The 24805-nt window shown below is 41.6% G+C and overlaps 2 protein-coding genes across 5 annotated transcripts in view; one reads left to right on the forward strand and one right to left on the reverse strand.

Moving 5' to 3' along the window:
* LOC132468138 (zinc finger protein 808-like) overlaps window positions 1-24805 on the forward strand; it is a 37803-nt gene that overhangs the window by 3692 nt on the left and 9306 nt on the right. The window contains exons 2-4 of one of the 4 annotated variants that reach the window (XM_060065809.1): window positions 4122-4938; window positions 23944-24028; window positions 24478-24550. Coding sequence is in view for 1 of the 4 variants with exons in the window: in XM_060065812.1 (XP_059921795.1) it covers window positions 4314-4938; window positions 5098-6038 (1566 nt within the window). In the remaining 3 variants the exon portion in view is untranslated. Of the gene's footprint in view, window positions 1-4121; window positions 4939-5097; window positions 6250-12190; window positions 12498-23943; window positions 24029-24477; window positions 24551-24805 lie in introns of those variants that run through there. The other 3 variants (XM_060065810.1, XM_060065811.1, XM_060065812.1) reach the window with 3 other exon arrangements.
* LOC132468173 (zinc finger BED domain-containing protein 4-like) lies at window positions 14808-16280 on the reverse strand. The gene is made up of 2 exons (XM_060065876.1): window positions 15915-16280; window positions 14808-15776 (listed from the first exon to the last, which is right to left on the reverse strand). The coding sequence occupies exons 1-2, from the start codon at window positions 16265-16267 to the stop codon at window positions 15248-15250; spliced, it is 882 nt and encodes a 293-aa protein (XP_059921859.1). The 5' UTR covers window positions 16268-16280; the 3' UTR covers window positions 14808-15247.

Raw genomic sequence — 24805 nt, forward strand, 5'->3', positions numbered from 1 at the left:
ATTTAATAAGCATGCAATACGAATAAGAAAAAGCATAATTATCAGTAATAAGTATTTGAATTGTTTCATTATGTTGGCAAGCAAGAAGTAGAATGAATGGGATAATCACCTCAAGGCACGGCAATAAATAGTTGGATATGCCCGGCTCATGGAAGGTTACCTACCGCCCGAGACGAAGTCGAGAGCAGTAAGCCGTCCACGAGCAGGGCGATATCCAACTGTTTATTGCCCTGCCTTGAGCTGACTATACTACTAATTCATAGTTAAGTATAATTGACCGCTGTCAAGGAAAGTTGATTTATTTATATTTTTTTGGCTGACTATTTCTCTGCTGATCAAAACTATGAATGCTGATAACAAATAAATTGCAAAAAGACACAGCGTTTGAAGATAGTTTTTGGTTTGACAAGTAGCCGTGTAATAAGTGGCATAATGTATGGAACGTTGCTGGTCATTATCAAATATAAGCCCCTTCAGGGCGAGGCAAAACACCTCCGCTGCGCGTCGGTGTCCTGTTTGGCCTGTCTGGGCTTATTTTCCCCATAATGACCGGCGTTCTATACATTATGCCACTTATTTCACGGCTACTTGTCAAACCAAATTGGGCCTTCAACTTCGCTCTGAATTGATATTCGATTTAGTTCTCAAAAATGACTGACTATCATACGTTAAGCATCGTAAATTGCGAACGTATATCTTATTCAAATGACATACTCCATTTTGTGTGTTAAAACATTTCAACCAATTTACTTCCGTTCAAGGTATTACATTTGTGCTCTACAAGTTGGTAGTCAGGCCCCGTCCACACAGGCGAAAACGATCAGTTTTCCTTTGATGCGGTTCAGGAATATCTCCGTAAAGACGGATTCATTGCAAAACCGCGTCGAGCTGTAGAAACACTGTAGTACACATTCCAGGCCCATAAGGGGAGCTGCTTCTGCTACAGAACTCCAGCAAAAAAAGAAGAAGAGGCGAGCATGCGCATAAAGCCTGCGTGCTGTTTACAAACATACAGTCCGAGAAGAAGTATTAACAAGAACAGCTCTTTCAGCTTCTTCTCTTCTAAATAGATTTGGTGTATGTGTCTGTCCATAATCCTTTTTTGCTTATTTTGGTAGCGGAGCAACATTAAATATTGCCCTAGAAACCCAACAAGGGACATTATCTGCGGCAGAATCATCTCAGGGGACAACGGATGTAAACTAGCCTCTTAGGCTAACTGGCTCTCCTATAGTTTGACTGTTGATTAGTGTGCAATGTCTTTGAAATAAACCATACACGCACACATGGAAACCGTTAGGATAGATGAGAACTGTTGATCTTTTTTTAAGTATCTATTTTTTTTTTTTGGACACATTAGATGGACCGCCGGGTAATTACACTATCTGGTGTTTGGCGTGGTGCTTTAGATTGCTGTGCAAAAAAAGCACATCATCCACTGTTGACGCTGTTCAGGCGTCCAAAACGGCACTTTTTCAACCCTTTTTTATTTAGTTCGTTGGGGAGCCAAAAAACGCAGATGCGATGCATTCTTAAGTTGGCTGTTTTTATCAGATTCTACCAAAATGATATACGTTGGAATTAGGGATGTGCATTTCAGGCAAAAATGAATAAGTATTCGATAATCCGTCAATCAAGAACCACCCCACGCACGCACACATGCACCTCGTATACACGCACACACAATGACACTAGGAGAGGCTTTTGTATGAAATCAATCTGTTTATTTCAACAACTGCGCCATCAACATTCAACATTAAAATTATTTCAACGTGGGCTTTCAGCCTATTCGACTATTCGACGATCGTTGCCCATCCCTAGTTGGAATGCTAATGAATCTCTCATGGTAAAAAAGAAACTGCTATTTTAAACCACTTACAAGGCTAGAAGTAGCCCGACACTTCTTTGGTAGTATAATGTGGGTCTTATCATAATACGAGGCATTGCTAACTTTGTAAGTGTATAAATCGTTTATTAAAAAGGACATTTTATGCACACAATACCTTCAGTAGTTCACCCGTCGACGCCATCTTGTTTTTAAGTCGATTGACGAACAGAGAGCTTGTGTGTTGTTGACGGATGTAGGGTTTGCTTCGACGGGTGAACTACTGAAGGTATTGTGTGTGTATAAAATGTCCTTTATAATGAACTATCTGTTCCATTACAAAGTTAATAATGCCTTCTTTTATGTGTTAAGACCCTCATTATACTACTAAAGAAGTGTTGGGCTACTTCTAGCCTTGTAAGTGGTTTAAAATAGCGATGAGAGTGGCTCTCACCATAAGAGATGCCCTTAGCATTCCGATATATATCAATTTGGTAGAATCGGCTAAAAACAGCCAGCATAAAATGCGTTGTATAAGCGTTTCTTTGCTCCCCAACGAACGTTTGAACTTGCTATCATTCAAAATGTATCCCAGATCCATCTTACACCGGATTTCCCCTTTAACTGTGAAATGACCTAAAGGTTACTAAGCACTTTTTTTTTTCTGAATGTATGGTATATGTATTTTTTTTACTGTCATGACAGCGATGGCTTATTTTCTATGTTGCATCTTCAAAAGTGCGCATTAAAATGAGACACAGAATTTGAAACGGCAAATTTTAATTTCTGCATCTATTATCAAAATATTTATTAGTAATACACTGAAAATTAGTAGAAATGTGTATATATGGTTAGCATGTTGATTCACGGTGTGTGTGCCCCTAAAATTTCCGGTTGCGCCCCCAACATGTTCTGTTAGGTGCCAAAGTGCTCCTAGTGAAAAAGTTAGACTGGAGCCCTGTCCTACAATATTGGGGTGTTTCCAGCAGTAAAAAGGCTGAGGCAGCCCCCCTAATTTTTTTTTTACTCCGCCCAAGCCTTCTAGGAGAAATGGCACAAAATGAATTTGCATTTATCGCTGCAATTTGGTCATACAACCAGCAGGTAGCCGTGGAAGACAAAGAAGACTGCAGTGCTACCTTTTGAGAACTGGTTCTGGCTCGTGCCAAAAAGTGGTGCGGCAATGCTGTGGAGATTAAGCATGTATACCAATCCAGTATTGTTAAATAACACAGCCTAACTGAATATTGCTGCAGAACACGTGCATCCCTTCGTGGCCACAGTAGGGCTGCTTGATTATGGGAAAATCATAATCGCAACGATTATTTTGGTCAATATTGTAATCACGATTATTCAAACGATTTTTTTTGAGTTTGAAAACATGTTTTATTTATTCAGCATGTCTCTCCGAATCTTTTTAAATCGAATCAAAATTCGATTAATCGCCCAGGCCTGGGCCACAGTATAGCAATTCTTGAAGGTTACTTCCAGCAGGATAATGTGCAATGTCACAATAACTTGGCATCCTATGTTTTATAAAGGAATGCAGCACTTGTTCCTGAGCAAAAAGCCTGACTGTGATACTTTGATGCTGCAGCTCAACGGGATTATGTCCCATTTAATTCATTATTATTCTTTTTATTCTTAAGAAGATTTGGCAACCCTAACCAATGTGCAGCTACAAATCTTCTACTGTGTGATGGAATCATGTAAACTCCAAAAATCGGTGTTGTCTTGTTCCAGCATCATGACACAAATAATGAATGCAGTTCTGGGGGCAAAGTGGGTTCTACTTTCTACCAAGTATAAGAACAGTTTGCCTAATGATATACTGGCAACATAGTGTAGGGCTGACATGTTTTCCCAGGTTTCTGGAGCAAGTCCCCGATCTAGATTTTCCATGGAGAGCACTGAAGAAAGCGTAAGGACTGGAGCTGGATGCCAACGTAGCAATGTTTTCAATGCATGAATATGCTGTTCAAACTCGATATTTGGTGCCAATGATGCTAAGCCATAACCCAGGAAGTCCCAACAAGTGAAAGTAGAAAAAGAGGGAAAATCATAGACGGTAATAAGGAACAACCGTTTTTGGGAGAGGGAGGCTCACTGCTTTATCTTGAATCTGTGGAGTCAATTCTAGACGGTTAGGCTCAAGGAGAAAAAAAGGATTAGACGATGGGTCAGGCCTGAAAAATCGGATTTGACTTGGAAAAATCTTAGTGGAGGACACACCTAACATGTGTTTTATTAAATTGGTTAGTAGAATCCTAATATTGTTCTCTTTTTTTCCTCTCAGATCCTGTCCTATCACGATGAAATGGAGGGCCAAACATGAAGATTGGAATTAAATTGTTCGACCTTCCATTTTTCATTCTAGTCACTGATGACTCGTTCCAAAATATTGAACCACTGCATTGTAATTTCCTCATTCAAACAAAAGTATGTTTGACCTTGAAGAAGTATCCATTTTACTCATGGATTGACAAATATGCCATCAGCACATGGACAACATGATAATGTCATGATGGAGGATAAATCATTGGAGAGAGCTGCCATTGCACAGACGGAAGAATCAAATGCCTTCATCTGTACCGAGTGTGGTGGAGTTTTCACAAAATACTATATGATCTTGGCCCATATGTCCCGTCATGTTTCTTATGTTCCCTCCTCCGGCTCATCAAAAGTAACTGAATTCCCTAAAGAGTATGTGCTCCAGGAAAATGGTACACTGACAATGATAAATGGCAGCCAATCAGCAAATGTACCCTCCCCTACCCTATCTTTAGCTTCACCCTTGCATCCCTCGGATTGTAATGATGCAGCTGGAGCCAAGCATACAGTAGCATCTTTGCATCTCTCTTCTTGTAACGATGCAGCTGGAGCCAAGCCTACAGCAGCATCTTTGCGTCCCTCTCTTTGCAACGATGTTGTTGGATCCAAGCCTTCAACAGCATCTTTGCATCTCTCTTCTTGTAAAGATGCTGGACCAGTCAAGAACACAGGAAGAGGCTTTGAGTGTACCTTGTGCTTTCAGATCTTTTGGAGTAGAGAGGAATTGAGGAAACACTTGCCTAACCATTCACAAGAACGATTTTACTGCTGTGGGCTTTGCGGTAAGCGTTTCCTTACACTTGATTCATTAAATATTCATCGCAAAGAAAATCACATTCCTCCCAAAGCTAAATTATTCTGTAAAGTTGAGAATCAAGGGCATAAAAATGAGAAAACCTACCCTTGTAAAAAGTGTGGTTCCGTTTTTTTCTGGTTCACAGATTTTCAGACACACTCTCTCTACCATTGCAACGGTCTTAAAGAAGTAAAAAAGCACTGTAAGAAACTTGAAGAGTCCCATGAAATGGGTAAACTAAATGGGACATCTTCTGATTTCAAAACATTGGCTAGTTCTCCGGAAGTTACTGATAATGCCAGTGATTGTCAGTCATACCAATGTGGTTTATGTGGGGACCGTTTCAATAAATTGGTAGCTCTGAAGGAGCATCATCTCATCCATCAAACCCAGGAAGAAATTGATCAGTTGAACCAAGAAGCTCGGATAACTTTCAGTAGGTCAACGCGTATGACCAATACAATGCAAGAAAGAGGTGCACCTGTTGGATCTAGCAACAGGAGTAGCAGTGTCCCAGCCAGACTTTATCCGTGTAAACAATGCAATAGGGTTTTCAATCACTCTAGTAGTTTATCACGCCACATGAGGTCCCATAAAAAGACAATGCATAAATGTCCTTTTTGCAAAAAACTGTTTCCTCAGCACTGTGATGTGGCAAAGCATGTAGACATGTATCATCAACCTAAATTAGAAAAGCAATCTGGATTGAAACCAATGACTCATGGTTCTAGGCAGACTGCAAAAAATTCTAGGTGTATTGGAAAATACAAATGTGAGGACTGCGGGAAGAAATTTGGTCTTATAAGTGTCTACCAAAGGCACCTACGATACCACAAGAAAGAACCAACTGTAAACCCTAACATAAGTTTCAATAATTCCCCTTCCTTGGAGCTGCACATTAAAAGTAGAATAATGGCTGGTATGCCGCAAACAGTCCAGGAAAAGGATAATGCAGACATTGTAAACATGGATTCAAGTCATACTAAAAATGATCTTTATGAATGTAATGAATGCCAACAGACATTTTCAAACTTGAAAATATTCCTTACGCACCAGAATTCCCACAACTTTAAGAACTCTGAGTAGCTGCTGTCTGGAATGACTCCTTTTCGGGTTTTGATATCCCAATGATAGAAATAGGATACTGCCAAAAATGTAATCCTCAGGGCCTTTGGTCGAAATGCTTTATGCAAGACTTCAATGAGTCTAGAATGGTTTATGGGGTGACCCTGTTTTATGGTCTGAATCAAATATATTGTCATGTTCATGATATGTATTAAAACAATTGGGAGCGCAATTTGGAAATATGTATTCAATATTTAATCATATCCATTGTCTACCATTATTTGAAGCAACTGATCCTCTAATGATGTGTGATTTTTAATTGAATTCATGTTTGACCCTTATGTAATAATTGTTTCATTAAATGTATCTTAACCATTTATAAAAGTTCAATTTTTTTGGTAATGGTAAAAATGAATTTCATTATTTACCATTACTTTTGCTGCAGCTATTCACCACATCTGAATATCTGGCCCCCGCAAAATATCCTTGTTGGGTGTCAAATGCATCGAATGTGGCTCAGAATTTTGGGGCTTGAACATTGACAGAAATACGATTTGGTGGGTTCTTTATATAAAGTGCCGTCTCATACTGTGGGGCATACATTTTTGCATTGGTGGCAACAGTGGGGATTAGACCCTTAACCCATGCTGTGTTAATGCCTTGCTACAAATTGTCCTAGCCAGGACCACACTTGTGCTCTTATGCCGCTTTTCCACCACACATGTAGCTCGACTCGACACGACTCGACACGACTCGACACGACACGACTCGACACGGTAGCAACACGGGTGCTTTTCCACCGCAAATAGTACCTCCTGGACGTGGGCGGGGTCGGCTGCGCGAAAGGGCCGTGACGTATTTGTGTACGCGACGCAAACAACACATACGCAACCCACACATGGACAGAACCCACATAACAACAATGGAGGACATCGATCACATTACTATTATTAGCTGGCATGTTGAAGAAGTTGGAGAAATGGAACATGTTGGCTGCGGCGCTGCTATGGATGTTACCAGCATGTCACTCTCGTGACTTCGTCACACTCTCTGGCCAATCAGTCGCCGGCCGTCTGCCGACGTCACCTTTTAGCATCGGCTCAGCTCGCTTGCAACCTAGAGCGAGTAGGTACTAGAAAAAGCAGCCACTTCAGGTACCAGATACCATGGTACCGCGGTGGAAACGCAAAAAATGCGAGCTGAGTCGAGTCGTGTCGAGCTGGTACCATGCAGTGGAAAAGCGGCATTACTTAATATTTGTGTCTTGCTCTATTCCACTGCCTACTAATGATGCCAAATTACCCATGCTGATTTTAGCTTCTTGCTTACTGCAGTCAGCTGAATTATTGGGCAACAAACATTGAAATCAAATATGCACCTTTGGTTTTGAGCAGAAACAATAATAGTTTTTACACTGCCAAGCTGGTACGGTCAGGGATTGGCACACCCTGCAATTTCAATGTCTTGCCTTTGTTAAACCGAGGGGGTGTATGTTCGTCAAGGAGCCGGCTCTCTTTGTTCATCAGAGTAGGCGGCGCTACGCATGGAGCGTAGACCTCTTTTAGAATATATATTAGTGCTGTCAAGCGATTAAAATATTTAATCGCATTAATGTCATAGTTAACTCACGATTATTCGCAAATCTTTTTTCTCTGCTAAATATCCCTTGATTTCTTTGTCCCATTAATTGTTCTCATTTTAATGCTCTTATCAGCATGGAGAAGTGCATCGGCTTGCCTTGTGCAAATGTTTTTTTATTGATAACAACATTGGCATATACTGATCAAAACAGGACGATACAAAAAAAAAGCCTATAGTGCAATTAAACGATGAACATACAAACATACTGCCTTGAACATAGCAGTCAGGCCACTGCTTCTTTGTTTTGAGCCAAAGAAAAAAAAAGATATATTTTTTTTAATGATAAATGCGTTAATCGCGCGATAAAAAATTAACGACGTTAAAATTGGTTTGCGTTAACGGCGTTAATAACGCGTTAAACGGACTATTTTTTTTATTGTTCAAGCCACTCGCATGCAAAAAAGAGTAGACCACATCTGAGAGTAGGCTACAAACGCGATAAACTATTTACAAGTGCAAAAACACCAGCATATTCTTTATTTTGCTGACCACTTGTTATTTATCCCGAAAAAAGCCTAGTAAGGAAAGTTTCTTTGTTAAATACTACTGCATCACTTTCTCTCCCATGATGGTCAGCAGTTCGCAGATTTTACCTCTCCAGTTAGAGCGACACATGTTTATCGCTGCGTTGTCTCTGTTGTAGCGACAAGGCAGCAACACCTCTTCCAAAATCCTGCAATGCCGTCTAATTGCATTTAAATGACAATGAAAGCCCAAATATGTGTAGGGTTCGAGAGGGTAAATTTGGGGTATGGAATCTAGCGGTCTCCTCAACAGTAACTTCTTGGATGAAATGGGTTTTGAACATTCCAATTATTTTGCCAAAAATAAAAGATATCCCCATTTAAAGCTGAAACTCTGGCTTCCTCTCCTGTTAAATGTGTATGCACTTATCTTAGGTTGCTTTGGATAAAGGCGTCAGCTAAATGCCCTCAATGTAAATGTTAAAGCTGGGCTATGTGGCTTTTGCCGAGACGGATACTCTGCGCACTTCAAATTTCGAAAAACTGTTCCTATGAATTTTTCCGCACTACCAACAACGCCTCCCTCACCTTGTTCTACAACAAAGAGCACAAGGAGGCACCACTTTGACGAGTTTAATTCTGCACAACTGACTATCAGCTCACTGATGAAAACAACCACTTCTCTGTATGCCTTTAATTGTAATCTATGTCCTTACAGTATAAATTGCATTGTTTTAGCATAATCCTCAACAAGAAGTGGTTCAATAATGCTGCACAAGGAACTCTGAACATAGTGGTAGAACACTGAAATGCTGCATAAATGACGTACACCTATTTCTCATTTGTGAAACGTTCAGATGCCTTATCCACTTCTTTACACACAGATTTGGCATGTGCTTTTAAGGGCTGTTGCTCTTTGGTTGCTGCTCATAGCCCCATGAGTGGTCTTTAACAAGCCAGACCACATTCATTGGAATAAGAAGGATTTGGTCACATAACTAAATTAAAATAATCCTGTACTTGCTTACCGGGACACGGTATTCAATATTTAACATTGCAATGAGAATTTAACCAAATTTTGAGAAGCTTACATTGCTCCAGCTTTGAATGTCTTCCGTTGTGGACATTTTTAAAACTGAAGAGAAGGACCACCTTGTTTTTGTTTTTTTCAATTTTAAAATGTCAATTTTAATTGCCATGCAATATGTACTGCATGGGGAGTGTTAATTTAGCTAAATGTGACCGAATGTTTCTTGTGAACCTAGCTTGTAATGCAGAGAAATTGCAGGGTAAGATTTGTAAATTTGGTTGCCTGGGTTCCCTAACCGGGATTAAGAATTCAATCCAGGTCCTTTTATTCTGAAGTGGGTACCTGCTAGTTGGCCCTGGACCTGAGACAACTTCTTGAAAGTAGAAATTACCCATCCAGCGTTGACATTTATCCTGAAATCAACCTTAATTTCCCATGACTATAACTGTAGGACCAAGGGAATTGGTCAATGGCATTGACTGCATGCTGTGGACCTTGACATAATAGGCGGTGTCTGGATGTTTGCTAAATTGTAAAGGTTTAATGTGAGTGGTCTTATTATTCCGGGCATTTAGCTGACGCTTTTTTCCAAAGGCACTTACAACCATTCAAACACAGACGGAGGGTGTAAACCACACACGGCGATTACTAGCTCATCGGGAGCAGTTACTTTTAGGTGTCTTGCTCAGGGACACCTCGACACTAATGCGCGTTTCCGACGGCGGGTGCGGGTCGATTCGGTATGCAAAGGTGCACTGATGGTTCACGCCAAAAGTGGCCGGGTCCGGACTGAGTCCTGATGAGCCGTACTCATCTCAAAGTGGGGTACTGTGACGTTTGAAAGGGGGCCACCAAGTTCACAAGCCGTCTGCTGATCGGTCAACAGAATCGGCACTTCCGTTCGACGGGGATGTTACAAACAAACACAATACCCGCAAGGTATTTCTGGACAACAGTGAAAGCTTCGCTTATTGAAGAAAATGTGGGGCAAAAGTTTGACATCCTTCTTAGACGTTCTAAATTGTTGCTCTTTGTTCATTGTGTCGCATTCTTCTTATTCCTTGGATTTATTAGCAGGCTACACTGTGTCGGGCTGCTATTAAACCCTAGCTGCTGCGTCTATCGCCATCCGGCTTAAACCCCGCCCTACCATAAGTGTACTGTCGGTGTTGGAAAACGCGAGCCGTAACTGAGCTGGGCCAAACCGCACCTTCAATACTGGGCCAAGGCGTGCTGGGCCAAAGCTCACCCGCCGGTGGAAACGCGCAATAAGCTAGGAGGAGCCAGGGATCGAACTAGAAGCTGAGCTATTGACAACTTATTTTGCCTACCCAGACTTGAAAACATTGGCTTCAAAACAATGATTTTTTTCCTCACTGATGTCGTCCCAGAAGAACCTGAAGCAGCTTGAGTTGCCAGTACAGTGCCTTCGATGTCAATGGGAACATGGCATTCACTCGGCTGCCACCTGCAGTACACAATGCAATGTTAGTGTTTCTGGGGTGGAAGTAGTAGTACTTGCACTATGATGTCAGAAATGTCATCTCCACTCTGTTGGCTGTCTCATTGGTCACATTAAAAGGGCAGTGATGTCAGTAAATAAATTGTTGGAGCTGTGTGCAGATATATATAATATGTGACCCAGTACAGGAAAGAGCTGCCCAGCTGGATCCCCTTGGGTCTTTCAGGAAGTCTCGGATCTAACTGTAAAGGGTGATGTGCGGCCCAGACCTCTGAGATTTGGGATGAGCTGGAAGTGCATGAGTTTGAGTAGCGGTTGACCTATGGTATCCATAATCCAGGAGCACACTTAATATTTAGGCAGTTGAACAAATGGTCAAGCAGGTGTGACCAATCAGTTGGGTACTGCCCTTTGACAAAAGGCTCATACCATCACTGAAACTCAAGCACTGGGTTGCTTGCAAGTTGCAAGGGGGGGAAACAACATATTTCTGAAGTTATTTTGACAACAAACACCGAAATAAATAACATTTTGGCAATGACTGCAGTGATGCAAGAGCAAAAGAAGGACTAATAAACAGGTGTTATGTCTATTCCAAACTGACTACAAGGTGTTAGCCTGTCAACACAACTCTTGATACTTGGATGGGATATAATGTACATTTCAGGGACTGAAATAAAAGGCAGTGAAATGAATCGTTTATGTTTGGTATGGATTAATGTCCTTTACATGCACAGCACTAGAACTGAATCTAGCAGGCTTCTGGCACCTAGACACATTATGGTTGCCGCATAGCAAAACGAAACACAAAACAGCTACATTTGAACAAATACACAAACACAATGCTAGCCTGCTGCATATTCATACTTACGCCGCAAGGTAGTACCACAAATGCGCCAATAGTGCAATCGTTGTCATCCATGAAACAGATTTATATAAACGACCCAATATATACTATAAATATCTTACTGCACTCCTGCAGCCAAACACTCAAAAGTTTAGGCCAGGCAGGCATGCTCAATAGCTAATACTTTGTATAGTGAGAACGGGCAGCATTACCTTACCAACGTATTAGCTATAACAATTGAGACCTCTACACTGGTGTGGACTACATGATGAGGTGAAGTGGCCATGGAGGCACTTTTAAGAAGGGAGGAATTTAATGTTCAGCTGGGGCATTTTTCCTTAGACATTAGCTTATTCCATTACAACCTACAACTATATTGAAAACATATTTGGATATATCCCTCTTTATTGATAGGTCGATGTAACTGGTGAATAACTGCAGTATAGTGGAACCCCAGAGAACCCGCACAGAAGTAAAAGCGCCATTTTGTGGCAGGTTCTCTCCTCAAAATGGTAGGTTGCTCGTGTAGTTTTTAACCCTTGGATGCCACACAGGACACCGATGGTCTTGCAGGCAGTGATGCACCAAGTATGATTTGACCATTCATTTCACAATCCTGAGTGTCTCATTTCGCATAATCCCCTAGTATTTTTTATTCCGGGGACCAAAATTGACAATGCAGGTAGCATAAATTAACGGTCCTCGCAAAAAAAACAAGGGGGGGGAGTAGCAGCAGTTGGAGTCCGCCGCAGCCCACAGGACTTGCCCGGATGAAGTCCAGGAGGGATCCGTCTGTTACGGCAACAGCACCCATAGAACTCGGAGGGGAGGGACCTTTGAATGTTATCGCATGTTGTTATTGGTTGTAAGGTTCCATTCCTAAAATGCATACGGTCAGATACATTGTCTGAAAGCCATACAAATACTGTGGACCGGATCATCACATCGGATACTGAATTGTAAGACAATCCATTGTCTTGACATTATTGAAGAATTGGACTTGCATTGCACCATCGCTCTAAGGACGAGCCAGAACGTGAGTTTTTGGTTAAGAACTGAAGTTATGTCGATTCCAGCTGCAGTGAAGCCATCATTATTCGCTGCTAGCTATGTAGGTATTAGCCATGTAGCTGTCAAGGGTTACATTGATGTCATAAATAGCGTCAGCAAATATTAGCCGTGTGCTAAAGCGGACACGTTTCATTTATCAAGGCAAAAACAATAGTATATTTTCCTTTTATTGTGTGCGTTGTAACCGGCATGGCCCACGCTTTGTGTGCTAAACAGTTAGCTCCCTTAGGCTAATTTATACCACGTTAAGAAGCCCCGTTATAGTCTCCCGTCATCAATTCCACCGTTTATTCATCAGCTAAACGTTAAAGATTACAAATACGAAGCTGATTTTGATCGTGGGCGCGGGTGTTTATTCCTTTTAATAAAGCAGTGTACTGCCATTTCGCTAGGTCTCTAGGTCTGGGAGTCTGCAGGATGAGGGATCAGTCTGGCCCTCTGCAAAAACGTCAGTGTCCACTAATGCTTACATTGAGCATTACCATTTATTATCTATATATAATCCATTCTGAGGATTCAAGTAGGTTTATGAGATATGCTAAACCTGTCTCTAAATGTCTCAATCAAATGTTCCTCAGATTATATTCATGGGACAGGCTTGCAACTTTGTACAATGTATGATGTCTCCCTCATTTAGGTTAATTCATAACTTAAACCACAACACTTTGTTTTTGTTGCATACAAATTTCTTTAAAATAAACATAGTTGCATACTAGAATACCGCATTGTGCTGGATTGCATGTCACATGTCAATAGTTTTTGATTAATACACAGGGCTCAACATTAAGCCTTACTTACTTTAACAACGACTTAGGTGTTTGTGTGAGTGTGTGCACATTAACACAGGGCTCTCATGTTTTGAACTGAGTTCAGAGTGAGATTTTAACCTGCAAAAACATAAGTATATATTAATGTGGCATTCAGTAGGCCAATCCTGTGGTAAAGTGTGTAAAGTATGACCAAGTGTTTCTTTCTTTTCAATAGATAGAACTTTATCAATCCCCTGTAGGAATTTTTTTTAAATGTTTGTCCCCAACAATAATGGTAAAAATAATAATTACAAATTAAGTAAGTCAAACCATCCAATCTGAAGGCTCTTCTTAACCACTCCCCCTTTCTCACTTCCACCAATGCAAAGCGAACAGAACTGAGTAGGGGAGGGCGTAGCCTAACTAGTTTATGAACGACCCAGGGAAACGCAACGCAAATTCAATGTGAACATGTATGAGGCTTTAATAAAATGTGTTTCCAAAATAGGGCATGTCCGGGCAAAAGAGGACGTCTGGTCACCCTACGTACGGGAAACCCATTTGATTCCTACCTGTTCCACTGTTAAATAGCGGCTCTAATTGGTGGGCGCTATCCTGGTAATTTCTCTGCGTGAGAAATACGAAGTGTGGCGTGAGAGCGTGTGCATGGGTTGAATTGCGTGTGTCTCACGCCGAATGCGTGAGACTTGAGAGCCCTGTTAACATGCCACATCCTCTAGCTTTGTCTTCAGCACGACTCTCGGGGGTCGTCCCTTTGACTATAGAAGATGAGCTGGAATGTTATAAAGAGGCCTGCAGGTAATGGTTGAGAAATGAAGCAGAGGAGATAAGTGCAGAAAAGAGCAAGATCAACAAAAATGCCCCTTCTCTCGCTCCCTTCCATTGAGAAGAACTGCATTTCCCACACCTGTTGATCACAGGCAAGATGGATTCCCTCAATCACTGAAAATAAGTTTGATTGGTCAGAATGACCTGGGAACAGTCTGGAATCTAAATGGTCTAATACAGAAGTTTGTTTCGACCAATGATGTAGCTGGAGTTATTTTTTCTCTCGTTTGATGTAACATCAAAGAAGCCTACGCCTCTTTGTAAAGCACTATTTCTTCTGTAGAGAATTGGAACCGACTCAGGCTCTATGAGTCAACTTTTAGTGTACAGCCCTCGCCGCCCCTTCCCAGAATCTCTACTGTAACATAAACAGTAGGGGTGTAACGATGTAGCGATTTCCGTGTTGCAGTAAAGTCGACATTAATTGTATTCGCACAAAGGTCGATTCTTAATAGTGTTGCACCGATGCCATTTTTTGGCTCCGATACCGATACCGATACCTGGCTGTGCAGTATCGGCCGATACCGATACCATACCGATACCACTCTGTTTGAAATTGATGTGTGTGTGTGTATATATGAAGAGCTGCATACTACTTGGAAGTAAAATCATTGCCATCATGGCTTTGTCAAGCTGCTGCCTACCTTTGTGAAGCAGGAAGACTAATACAAAGTGAATCCAGTAGAACTTTTTATTGCCTACCTGGTATGGGTGACAACAATAGCTGAATAAACTTTTGGCTCTCAAAGGCCAACATAGTGCAACATTCATGAAATTAGAACATGTATAATAGAAGTGAACAGTGCAACAGTAAGAAAGTAAAATACATTAAAATTACATTACATTAAAAATACATTACAAACTCTTAAAAACCCTGAGTTTTGGCTCTCAAATGCCAAAATAGTGCAACTTTCATAAAATTATAACATAATACTAGTGTATAAAACTAGTGCAAGAGTAAGAAGTAGAACGTTAAATTGTATTAAAATAAGAAATAATATACATATGAGGTACATTTGAGAGATAGTTGCATTAATTTAACGTATCTGAGGTAAGAACAAATAGCATTAATCAGTGAGAGATCTGTCGCACAACACCTAGTAGTGTTTACTCTTGTTTACTTTTGAGGATTCAAGTCTTTGGGGTTCAAGCTCAGGTACATTGGCAGATTTTTCTTGAGGTAGATTAGTGTTTCTACATGATCTCCTGACAGCCTATTCCTCTTCTCATCAAGTATGTTAGAAGCTGTGCTGAAAAGCCTCTCACTATCTACGCTGGTGGAGGGAGCGGAGAGAAACTTTGCAGCTGTAGTAGCCAGGGAGGGGAACCGTTCTTTATTCTTTCCCCAGTACTCGAATGGGCTCTCTGTGCGGTGGATTGTTTTCTCAGCCAGATATGTCTCTATCTGCACCTGTGTAACTGTGCTGCTGGCCCCACCTTGTTCAGAAGCATGCTCTTGCAGGAATTCCTCATACAGCCCCTTAAAGCAGCTGCTTGTGTTGGGCTCTGTTGTCATCCGTGGGGTCTTACTGGCTGGGTCTGCTGCCTCTGTGGTGGTTGTCTGCAGTGATGACTCCTCATTTTTCTCCACCTCTTGGGTCAGTGCACTTCTTGCAAGCTTGCTGCTCTCTGCACTTGTGAAGTATCTGCAGTAACAAAGTAAACAGAATGGCATAATATAGCTGTTAGCTCATATATGCTGTTATTTAGCACTGCATTTAATTACACACTAACACAAGATGTTTAAACTTTACACTATACAGCTCACAATTAAAGTAACATACCTGTCTTTGTAACGTGGGTCCAATATGGTTGAAACAGAGTACAAGGGCTCCGCCTCAACGGTCTGGAATCTTGTGCCCATAGCTGCTAGAAGTGTCGCCTTCATTGTTTTTATCCCGCGGTCCTCCGTGGTCTGTTTGGCCAACAGACGCTTCAGGACGATGACTGAGGGGATGACCTCTGAGGTGGTGGAGGTGGCGAAGCTGATCTGTTTTGTGATCTCTTCAAATGGAGCCAGAAGAGTGTTGATTTTCTCCAGCAAGGTCCAGTCACTTGCCGTCAGTGTTGCTGGGAGCTGGTGGTCTGCAGCATAGAGTGAGATGGCACTCCTTTGCTCCAGCAGGCTCGCAGTCATATAAAAGGTGCTGTTCCAGCGGGTGGGAACATCTTGGATCAGACGTTTGACTGGCATTCCCAGACCCGTCTGGACAGATTCAAGTCTTGATGTGGCCAATAGGGAATGTTTGAAGTGCCCAATTATTTTTCTCCCACTGGCCAGCGCATCGCTCACACTTCGCTGGGACAGCAGTCCATCGTGCACCACGAGTTGAATCATGTGCGAGAAACATCCCAGGCTGGAGACTCCCAGGTCCCTCATTGCCTTCTTCATATTGCTTGCATTGTCCCGAAGAATGGCATGGACCTTTAATAATAAGAATAATAATATTATTAATAATAATGTAATTATAATAATAAAAATTAACCAAAGCATCCCGTCTTTGAAACAAGAAAAGAAAGAAAGAAACAATGGCGAAATAAACCATTTTTAATCAATAACTTCGTGTTGAAATGTTAATTTGTTGACGGTAGAATTGTTTTATAAAAGCAATATAGCACTCGTGGGAGTGGGGTAGGTAAGGGATAATCCCTTACCTACCCCACTCGTGCTATATTGCTTAAATAGACAAGTCGCAATAGAGAGCACCACACACACACACACACACACACACACACACACACACACACACACACACACACACACACACACACACACACCTTTACTTCTACGGCGCAAATTACTGCGGCATTTCTTTCAAAGTCTAGACTAGAAAAGTTACGTTACCTTTGACTTCGGGATGCTCCAGTTGAGCAGCATGCGCTCTATTGCTCCTGCAATAGCTTCGCCCGTGTGTGATCCCTTGAATTCATTCGCATGAAGTATGACGCTTTCTGGAGTGAATGTTTCCAAGTTTACCCAGTGGGCTGTCAAGCTAAGCAGGGAAAGTGGGGAGACTTGGCTGCTCCAGATGTCAGTTGAAAAGCTTATGGTCCCTGCCTCCCCTAGCTTTACTAAAACATGCTCCGTTACTTTATGTTTTAGTGCAGGGATAGTCGTCGCCGTTATGTATTTGCGACTTGGGACCTTATACTTAGGTACTGCGTGAGCCATAAAAAGCCGGAAGCCCACGCTTTCAACGAAGGAGAGGGGCAGGTTACAGAGAACAGTCATCTCGGTTATTTTCTCGGACATCTGTCTTGCTGCTTCACTCTTCTCGTCCCACTGCTCTTTCGCACGAAGTGAACTGACCAGGGATCGTTGCTGTGGTCCATCCCGCTTTCTCTTGCTAGCTGCAGTTGCCTCAGTCTCGAACTCTTTGTGTTCGTTCACATGTTTCGACTTCAAATGTTTGATCAGGTTCGAGGTATTGAAACTGCCCCGTTTAACTCCACCTCTCGAAACTTTCAGGTCGCAAATCTTGCATTTAGCCAATGTACTCGCCGGCGTTTCTATAATGAAATAATTCCACACTGCAGACATTTTCTTCTCCTGGTTTGTTTTCCCGCCGCATGAAAAATACGTTGGCCCGCTCTCATTGGTCTGGAGCAGGCCAATAGCGATAGTGAGTGTCGGGAGAGAGAAGGCTGCGTTCAAGTGACATACAAGCATCAAAATGGTATCGGTGCACTATTTGTTGGTACTCGCCGATTCCGATACCACCATTTTAGTGCTGGATCGGATCTACTTCCGATACTGGTATCGGAATCGGTGCAACACTAATTCTTAACGGCTCTCACCAGCAAATATATATACCAATCACCATGGAGATTATTTACGTTTCTCAACACTGTCTTCTTACTGCAGCTATAGTGGTCAATTCTAATCAGACCTTTAATTATCCCTATCTGTTACATATATTGATGATTACATTGTGGTAAACTACAATCATAGACCTATACTTGTGATTTTAAAACATCAAAACATTTATTGATCATCCATAGTGGTCAACTAATCATAGACCTATATCCTATCTGTTACATGTATTGATCATTCATTTTGATAGCAGTCGGCGCTGCCTTTTCCCTTTGGACGCTCGTGTACTTTCACTTTCATAACACCCTGAGAATGACTTGAAGTGCGGTGATCAATAGCTTCCATCACATTGTGGCCCCCATCGCTCCACATGTCACACCGCTTATTATTCAAAGAATCGAATGAAATGATGATAGGATTGAACGATATAATGATATATCGGGGGACGGGAGAAATGTCTATCAATGTCTATTGTTCCTATCACTCTTTACCTCACGGTTGTATTTTAAGTCATTCCGACCATGACTCACAATCAATACATGTTCTCGCTTATACGAAAATCTAACCTGGAGGAGTGGAAACAGAACGAACGTTCCCAACAGTCCAAGACAAAACGAGAGTCAAAAGATATCTTGCAATAAAAAAGCAAATCTCGGGGTCTTTATTTTGCGGATAATTGAAGCTTGTTTTGGACAGCCATTGTTTTTGATGATCCAGTGAAGAGTAAGGCTGGGGGTAAACGATTATTTATCAAACGATTAATCGGGCGATTATTTAATCGATTAGTCGACTAATCTAATGACCAATTGGACGTTTTTTTTTTTTTTTTTCTGTTGCTCGATTAATAAAAACCATAATGTATCTCAAATAAATACCAAAAAATTCTTAATAATATACTTTATTTAATACGGAACCCGTAAAGGGACATGAAAAAAATGTGTGCGCATACTCTCTTGCGCTCCGCCTCCAACTACGAGTTACATCTTTCCTGCTGTCGGCTCCCAGACCGAGGAGCACAGGTGATACGTTCCCTCCAGGTCCGATGCGCTCTCGGGGGCATGACCCTTCACTTTGACCGACAGTGAGTCTGCTTATAGGTCGGAATATGATGGAATGAAGCGGCCACCGATTCTTGACAGGCTGGGTATTTTATTCTTTCACACAACCGGACTCGTTCATGACTTCACTATGACACGCACGCTATCGCTCGCTCTCCTCGCTCGTCCACCTACTCGCTGACGACACACACACACACACACACACACACACTGCCAGTGATATGCGCACGATGTTTCCCCATGCTCATGAGATACTTTCTCGTGCGCACGAGATACTTTCTCATGCGCACGAGATACTTTCTCGTTTGAGATGCTCCAACATTGCTGTCGTGCTCTTGTGATATGCCAACTCCATTTGGCAAAGAGGGCAAATCACAACACCTTTCCGTTTAGGACTTAACTTGAAGTATTTCCATACCTTTGATGATTTCGTGCGCGGACATTTTCCTTTATTGTGACTTTCGTCCATTTCTCCGTCGAAAATCGTCGACGGAGAAATTTGACGTCGACGAATTTTTTACGTCGACGCGTCGACGTCATCGACGCATCGCTACAGCTCTAGTGAAGAGAGAGTTGGGATTCCCAGTTTAACACTAGGTTGTATGTTAATGTGTGGGGCTCAGTCTAAGCAGCAGTTTATTATGACGTCCGTGTTACAGTTAAGCTCAGTCTAGCCCCACTGTGTGTGACACATTTTATAGATAACATCGCTCATAAGACGTGAAGAAGATTGTTTAAGCATTGTTTTTTGCATATAGTTTCTACAGGGAGCAAACCGCATATGTAGAAAGCAGTTAGCCCCTCTAGCCATGTACAGGGGGGTCCCTACACATCCCGAACAATTTTATTTCAAAGTCGATAATCCAGTGTTTCCCCTAGTTTTTTTGTAGCAGGGGTACTGTGAGTTGTTAATCTAGCAACACTAGGGGGGTCCGGGAGCATGCCTACCCGGATTTCTTTTTAAAAATTAAAAACCTCTGGTGAGTTTTTTTGGGGAAAAATGTACAGATCGAGCTTCCAAATATGACATTGCATTAGGGTTGCCGCGGTATACGGTATTACCGGTGTTACCGGTGTTGAGGCCAACACCGGTATTACCGGTGTTACCGGTGTTGAGGCCAACACCGATTACTCGGTGTTGCACACCGGCAGCACCGAGTTTTTTTTTAAAGTTTTTTTTCAGTAATAAAAAACAAATTCAGTAAAAATGAATAATATAATTATAATTAAGAATATGTGTAGAATAGGCCACAGTTCTGCTCTGTGCGGGAGAATTGTCGCGCCAAGAATTGACGTGCTTCCTTACAAGACCGGTAACCATAGCAACGCCGGTAAACAAACCCCGCGAAGCCCAATCCCTACGTGAGCTCACCGCGCTACGGCCATCCGGAGGCGCACAGAGCTTTTGGCCGTGATATTATGATATATAAAATTATATTATACTATTATATATAGAACGTTATAAGACGCTGAGAATTGGCGCGCTGCCAGCCGCTGTCACCGAGTGTGAAAGGAGAGTTGACGGAGAAGATGGCGGTTGACCTATAGTTTCAAAGTTAATACCGGTAATACCGGTGTTGACACGAGCGTATTACTCGTGTGAAAATGTCCACACCGCGGCAACCCTACATTGCATCAATCAGAGTCAAGGTATCTGCTGAGATCAGATCAACGTGCCTTGAACTTGGCAGAATCTTTTTTTTTTCCTTTTTTTTTTTTTAAGTGGCGCTGACAATCCAGCAGCGGTGGTGCGCCACTGCTGAATGCATATAGGGGAAATACTGGAAAATCATTTTAATCAATTGGACGTTTGCGACGTCTGAAATGGTTAGCTCTTGTGATCGCCACAAGCGCTTTGATTCGCTCTGACCCAAGCTTGAGCAACTGGCAGAGTGATCACGCTCGGCAACAGCTGAATTTTGCATTCGGCTGTTGCACTTTTTTTGGTTGAAATACTGCCACACCGCTGACATGACCAACACATAGCTCTCATGCGTTAGCTCCGTTGCGCATGCGCCTCATTGGCATATTGCTCTGCTTTGACGAGTTTCTAACACTCTAATGTACAACAAAAAGGAGGTGTAGGGGATGACTTTTGATTAGTGATCTATCATCCACACTCCACAGATGTGCACATCTGATTGTTTGTTTGAGATATCGACATCTACAAATTTGGTGTAATGATACCATATTACATTTAAGCAGAGGGGAACCGTCAGGGGGCCTAAAATATTCTAGAAATTCTAAAATTATTTTATAAATTCATCGAAACAAAAATGTTTCTGAGGAATTTAACCCTTCAAAGCGGTCTATTGGTCAGCCTATCAGAATGCTCCTGACCCGCTATAATTTCACAGAGGTCGAGTAATGGTAATTCTATGAGACTTATTTCAAATGACAAATTGACCAAACAAATCTTCCTTCTAAATGGGTGGGCTGTGTCATCAAGTTATCGATAACTTGATGAGTTCCGCCTGCTATGAGGGACATGAATCCAATAAACCAGTTAGCTAGATTATGGCCCTGACTTTTTTAATTCACGACGGCAGCCGCTGCGAGTAACAAGACAGCTAGGATATAAGGTTATTGTTTCTGATTTGGTATCTACAACGTTTTCTAGTTAATCTTTTAATAAAAGTGGAGATTTTTGTGATCACTCACTCTCTCCGTGCGGTTTGCTCGATGCATTGCTAAGACGACTCGCGTATTAATGTTGTTTCAGAGCTGGAATTATCATATGTAACTATTGCAGTACTATAGAGAGAGAGGACACAGTAAGCAAGGCTGATGGTTCGCTTTTTTCGGGAAGGGGAAGGGGGGGTCAGAGGGCCAAGGTTTAAGAGTCACGTTTCACTACTGCATTTTAGGATGGATGGATGGGATGGATGGATGGATGGTAGGGATGGGCATGATTAATCGACGATCGACTAATTGAACTTTAAGAATTTCGTTGATTACGTAAACTTTTCATCGATTAAACGAATGCAGTGTGCAATTAAACATTTTACCACACGGGGGGCCAATATTTAAATTTGCGGCTCCTCCCCCGCAATAAACATCACGCTTTGAACGGTGAACTCTTTACGCCTAGCAGCTATAAAAAGCTATAAAAACTATAAAAACTACAAAATGACTATTAATGCAGGCTATGTGGAAAATACGCCGCCTTTGGCTCAGCCTGGCTCCGCCCTCTTCCGCTACGTAGCTAAGGTGGCTGCCGACGAAAAGTGTACATGCTTTTTTTTTTTTTTTTGTTGCATTTGAACACATCAATCATATTACTGAGCCGACCTGAACACATCACATTTAACACTGTTTGCGACTTTTTTTTTTAAGCTAACTAGCTCTATATCCTGCCGATTTTAACATGGATTTAAAAACGGCATTACTATTTTTAACTGACGGGACTTTCTACACCGTCCGGTTGTGTGATTACTATTGTGCTCTGAATGACTGTTGATGCACGCGGTGCCGACTCCGAGCCCGTCCGCACACCGTCTGCAGCAGCAGCAGCTGACAGAGTTTTCGGTTGGACTAGAGGGATACTGAGTTGAAGGAGTTTTTTGAATCCAAAGTCAGTGAAGGAACACTTTTATGTAGGATAACAGTCCAGTGTTGAGATATGACCAAAATACAAGCTGTGGTCGCAAACACTAAAGCTCGCTGTGGGCGTGCATGAACCATGAACCAACCTGTCGGCGGCTGGCTGTAAACAGTGCCACGCCTACGAGTGACGTATTAATCGCGCGACACAACGTATCGATGACCAAATTCGTTGCCAACGCTTTTAGTAATAGATTTTTATTGATTTTATCGATTCGTTGTTGCAGCCCTAGCAAATATTGTATCTTTCTCCAATGAATCGATTTAATATCGTATTGTGATGAAACCAGAGATTTACACCCCTAAGATGCATGTCAAGACCTTTAACAGAATGCTGGAAACCAACATTTTGAATTTAGTCTATGATGTGTATGGTTCACATTTATACCGGTACCTGGAATTCGGTACCGGTACCCAACGGTACATTATTTTCTGTACTTAACCCCCGGTAATAGGAAAAGATCAATTTATAAAAATAAGACAAAACTTCTCAATTTCAACATTGTTATTTATTTTGAATATACTTAAATAAACCACTCCTTCTCCCCTCCCAAACACATCTCTACAACCCCCAGCCCATAACAATAGCGTGAGAATACTGTTGTCTGTGTCTCGGAGGAAACACTGTTATCCTTCCTAAAATCTTGTAGTCGTAGCACTGAGGGACTCGGGCAGGGTAACAACGTCTTCTGCACCAGGGTGAAGGGTGTAACCTCTGGGGCTCTGATGTGATGATATCCTTGATGATGAATTCAGTTTGACATTCAATGTTCCCCAATTTTTGCTTCCTAATTTGAATAGCTCATTGATAGTCTATTTATTATGACCAGTCCTCAATTCCTCAGCTTTTTCATTCTGGGTAAAACTTCTTCGGCACTAGTTTCAGTTTCAGTTTTTTCTGGAAAAGTTGGTTGCAGGGCAAACAAACACGGTACATTCCAGGGCTTTTGGACATCTTGTGTTTGACCAGATGTTTTATTCAGGTTAGACAGGATTTCCCTGTAAAAAGTGTAAACATCTATACTTTCGACAACCTTTGGCTCTCCATTGGACTGACTGTGTTTAAACGTACCACATGAACGAGTTGCGACGTAGTGGTGCTCCTCTCTCTGTACTACAGTATGTCGAAGCACACTCTCTCACCCACTGTGTCTTTCAGGTCCAGATATTTGGTACAATTTGATTTAACTTGAATAGGTACCGACAGCTTCAATGTGTGGTACATCATTTGAAGATAATGTTTTTCCCTGGGGTTGGGTCCCAACAAGTATAGCCTCTGTTTATTTGCTGCTCAGCTGTATTAACTTATATTTCATCCAACCATCTTATCTGCTCAAGGCAGGTGTGATGCTGACCAAGACAAGGGACACCACATGCGAGTAGGAGTTTCCAGGAGGATAAGATGCTCATTTCTACCAGAGCGGTATGTCTGAAACTAGAACAGGACAATGTTCAAGTTTGTCCAAAAGCTATTCCTACCGCTTTAATTGCAATCCTCTTCCCCTCCCCCTTGCCTTCTAACCCTCTCCAGTGGCTCTGCAACCCTTAAACTGCATTCAGTAAACTCTTAACATAATGCTTTAGTAATGGTAATACTACATGGATCATAATACAATATGAAACCCTTTTTATTATTTTCATCATTGGTTTTTCCAGCCTTGCACCTGACTTGTTGTCTATCAGGATGATTTTTATTCAACATTGAAATAACAGTTTCTATGAATTTTAACAAAAATCCTGCCAAACTTGAAAATCCTACCTTCAAGTATCCAATTATATTTTGGTATTTTATGGAACTTTTTCGAATTACTCAAAAACAAAGTGAAATATGTATTTTGACATAAATATTACTAATCATGGTTTCTTTTTAAGGTTGGTGATATATAGGTATATACATAACCGATCACCATGAGTCGAGTCAGTGTATGACCTGAAGAAACATGAGGTAAGACGGCTCTATAAACATGCAAAAACATAGCCAACTTCCAGTTATTTGATGTTGTGCTTATTCATTGCATATTTAGGTGAGTGCTGCATGCAGCGCTCAACTATTGTTCTTCACAAGTTTTATTCTTTCTTTCTTTCCTCTTTATTACTCTCTACAAACTTTGGGACCTATCTCCTTCCTAAATTTTTCACCTAGAGACTCTATTCAAATGTTTTAATTTTTTTATTCAGAATAGCTTGGAATCGCTCGCTT

Source organism: Gadus macrocephalus, chromosome 11 (assembly GCF_031168955.1).
Source record: "Gadus macrocephalus chromosome 11, ASM3116895v1".
Lineage (NCBI taxonomy): Eukaryota > Metazoa > Chordata > Actinopteri > Gadiformes > Gadidae > Gadus > Gadus macrocephalus.

Coding starts and splice junctions, on each gene's coding strand:
- LOC132468173 (XM_060065876.1), bottom strand. CDS start 16,267: ATGACTGCGAGCCTGCTGGAGCAAAGGAGTGCCATCTCACTCTATGCT. Junction 15,777..15,914: donor GACCCACGTTACAAAGACAG/GTATGTTACTTT, acceptor TTGTTACTGCAG/ATACTTCACAAGTGCAGAGA.